We start from the raw sequence: 3,443 nt of genomic DNA on the forward strand, positions 1-3,443 counted from the left end.
TCGCACCCCCGTTTCAATAGTGCCATAACCCTATAATTGCCTATTTTACAGGAGACGCGAAACAAAAAAAATTGTGATTGTAATATGTTCTTGCGGAGCAATATCACTACTGGAGGCTACCAAATTTGGTATACGTATAGATTGAAGATGTCTCTACTGATTAATGATGTATAATTTAATGTAAAATTTATAGAGATATCCAAAAACAGGAAAAAATTAAGTGATATGGCATTACTGTTGATGTAAATTTTATTTTTATTCAATAGGTTATGAACTATGGTTAAATAAAACTGCATTAGACTTATTAAATTTGGGTTTATGTATGAAGAGAACAACATTATAAAAGGTAAATGTAACAAAAAATATAACATTTTGTTTTCATGTAAGAGAAAACAACATAAAAACGAAAAAAATAAACGAAATTTAAGGCTATTCTTAAAATCCAATATGGAATATGGCCTGATAAACAGGTAAGTATGACTTAGAACAACATTACAAAATGTAAGTGTAACATAAATGTAACAAAAAAATATAACATCTTGTTTTCATGTAAGGGAAAACAACATAAAAACGAATATTAAATTTGAAAAATGAAACAAAATGAAAGGCTATTCTTAAAATCCAATATGCAAATGGCCTGATAAACAGGTAAGTATGACTTAGAACAACATTACAAAATGTAAATGTAACATAAATGTAACAAAAAATATAACATTTTGTTTTCATGTGATAGAAAACAGCATAAAAACGAAATTTGAAATATTAAACGATTTGTTTAATTAAAGGCTATTGTCAAAATCCAATAAGACCTGATAAACAAGTAAGTACGACTTAGGAATCGCGCTAGCATCAAATAACTCTAGTAAGTCTCTTTTTTTCTTTGCATCAATCCTTGGCCTAGTTGTATAGGCCGGAACCAGAACCATCTGATTTTTCCTTGTTCTCTTTCTTGTTACTATCTCCAGATAATCTTCACTTTCATAGGAGGTTTTCACTTGGAGAGAAAAAGGTTTATCCTTTTCATATTTCACGACTTTTATATTTGAACATAAAACTGTTTCCCCGTTTATCCCTCTATCAAAGTTGTTGCCCAGCTGTGTCTGAAGGTTCTTTATGTCATAAAAATCACTATAGCACAGTTCTTTCACTTCATAGGGTAACCCTGTCTTTTTAGCGCCTCGTATAATTGTTACATATTGTTGAGGTAAAAATATTGGCCCTCTCTTCAGAGCTTGCTTCACAGCTTTTTCGATCACTGAATGAGCAGCGTCGCCTTCATTCTGCGTATGACCGCAGATTAGAAATCTGTGGCTTATACTTTTTATTTTTAAGTGATGAACAGCATACAAGAACATCGCCATGACAAATTTATTCTTGTTCTGTCCACAACAATTGTCACTGTAAAACACAACTTCTAAATTTTCATCATTCATTTTTATGGTCAGGTCTTCCAAATATTGGAAGATACAGGACGCTATTTCATTAGCTCCCCTGTTTCCTTCTCCCTGATGCCAAAAATAACATTTCGTCTCACCATTTAAAATGTTGGTTATGGTAAAATTATAGCAGTTAACCTTAGACTTGTAATAAAACAATGAGGTGTTGCCACGAGGGAATGGCATCACAGCTTGTAAGTCGAAGCAGGCGACAATGAAAGATGTGTTTTCACGTGCATTATCTTTGTCCAAGTCTTTACTTATCCTGCTGAGTACTTTCTCATATTGGTGATCATCATATTTTTCTGTCAGCGTAGGGTCATCAGGAGTATTCTTAAAAGACTCGCATAAGTTGCATAAATCTTCTTTGGGAGAGAAAAATGAAATGTTGAATTCTTCATTAAAAATTTTTGAGAACATTACAAGATTTGCATGCGACTCTCCTTTCTCATCTTGCTGTTTTTTATAGTCTCGGTGAAGGTCAGCGAGGCTTCTACCACCTTCAATATATTCGCGCGATGTTTGCGCTCTGAGGTAATGACTTTCCATTCGTGGAATGCCATTAATGAAATCTCTAACTGATTGTTTGATCCTACCATCGATTTGATAGTGGTTGGCATGTTTTCCTCTTTTTTCCGGTTCCAAAAATCCCATTTCATTCGTTTTTTTCAAAACGGTTCTGATGGGTCTATCACTTATACCTAGAGTGTTCATAAAGAACCGCTTGCAAACCCTTTTTTTCTCATCACCGATAAAAAAATTAAAAGAGTTGTTTAATAGTCTTGGGTTGTGTTTGTTTGTAAATCTCACCGCTGGAGCAATTTTTTCCATGCATTTGAGAAGAAAATGACGCTGTTTATCTAAATTTCCAAGTTTCCAATAACTATCAAATAATTGTTGCCTTTCCCTTGGTCCAATTTTGGTTTGACATTTGAAATTGCAGGTTTCAGCGCATGGTGGTCCCATTTTTTTCCCCTTCACAATTTTTTTCGTTGTTGACGATGTATACTCTAAGCCTTCATTTCTTCTTTTTTTCGCAATTTCTCTATTTGCTGTATTTATTTTTCTTTTTTTTTGTAATCTTAGCCGGAGAATTATGGACTGATGTTGGTGAGCTGCCTCTCTTAACTATGTCTGGTATATAATTTGGATCCTTGATTGAGTCGTCACTATCGTAGTCTAAGAAGTCATCAGCGGCATCTTTATGCGCCGCTACTGCCAATGTATGTCGCACGAATTCTGTTCCACCTGTTAAAAGGTTGGTTTCAGTCTCAAAAGTTGATTTGTCCACAGGAGCGGATTCAGTCTCATTAGTTAAAATATTAGTTTCAGTCTCAAAAATTGATTTGCCTGCAGGAGCTAATTCAGTCTTTTCGATTGGGTACCTTGACAAGCAGATTTCTGGATCAGCAGTAGGGTTCTCCAAAGGAAGCAGTTCAGTGAAATCAGTTGTCTGGCGTGGGAATGTAGTGTCAATACTGTCAGCCTCATCAGAACCTATTACAGCTACTTCCAATAGAGCAGGATTTTGTTTGTCGCCATTCAAGCTTTCCAAAAATGCAAGTTCTGTATCAGTGTTATTCGCCTGATTATCAACTTCTCTGAGTTTTGTAAAACAAAATATTATTTAAAAGATACTCACATAAAATCCTTACTACAAATGAGCTTACCATGAGGTGTAAAAACACTTTCCAGACACTCTATGTAACCCGGTCCATCTGACCCGCATTTAGGTTCAGAAAGATCAGGAGAAACGCCTGTTAAATGTGGTGGAGACGGAGGTGTATCTATTACTTCATACCGATTCAAAGCGAGGCGCAATACTAGCGCACTCCGTGATCCAGAGTTCATTTTGCACAATATCTGGAATAAAACAACCTAAGAACTCATTTGAAAGAGCACTAATAATAATAATATTATGAGCCTACAATTTAACGGTCAATTTGGTCAATAGTAAATAGTACACATTTAACCACGTTTTATTGTATAATAAATTCTGGAATAAAG

At 34.8% G+C, this 3,443-nt stretch overlaps 1 protein-coding gene across 1 annotated transcript; it reads right to left on the reverse strand.

Moving 5' to 3' along the window:
* Positions 1 to 779: 779 nt before the first annotated feature.
* LOC115887046 lies at positions 780 to 2,440 on the reverse strand. Its single transcript, XM_030906369.1, has one exon. The coding sequence runs from the start codon at positions 2,400 to 2,402 to the stop codon at positions 780 to 782; it is 1,623 nt and encodes a 540-aa protein (XP_030762229.1). The 5' UTR covers positions 2,403 to 2,440.
* Between the last annotated feature and the right edge of the window lie 1,003 nt (positions 2,441 to 3,443).

The sequence above is a fragment of the Sitophilus oryzae genome, unplaced genomic scaffold (genome assembly GCF_002938485.1).
Source record: "Sitophilus oryzae breed Bouriz unplaced genomic scaffold, Soryzae_2.0 scaffold_551_pilon_pilon, whole genome shotgun sequence".
In the NCBI taxonomy this organism is placed as follows: domain Eukaryota; kingdom Metazoa; phylum Arthropoda; class Insecta; order Coleoptera; family Curculionidae; genus Sitophilus; species Sitophilus oryzae.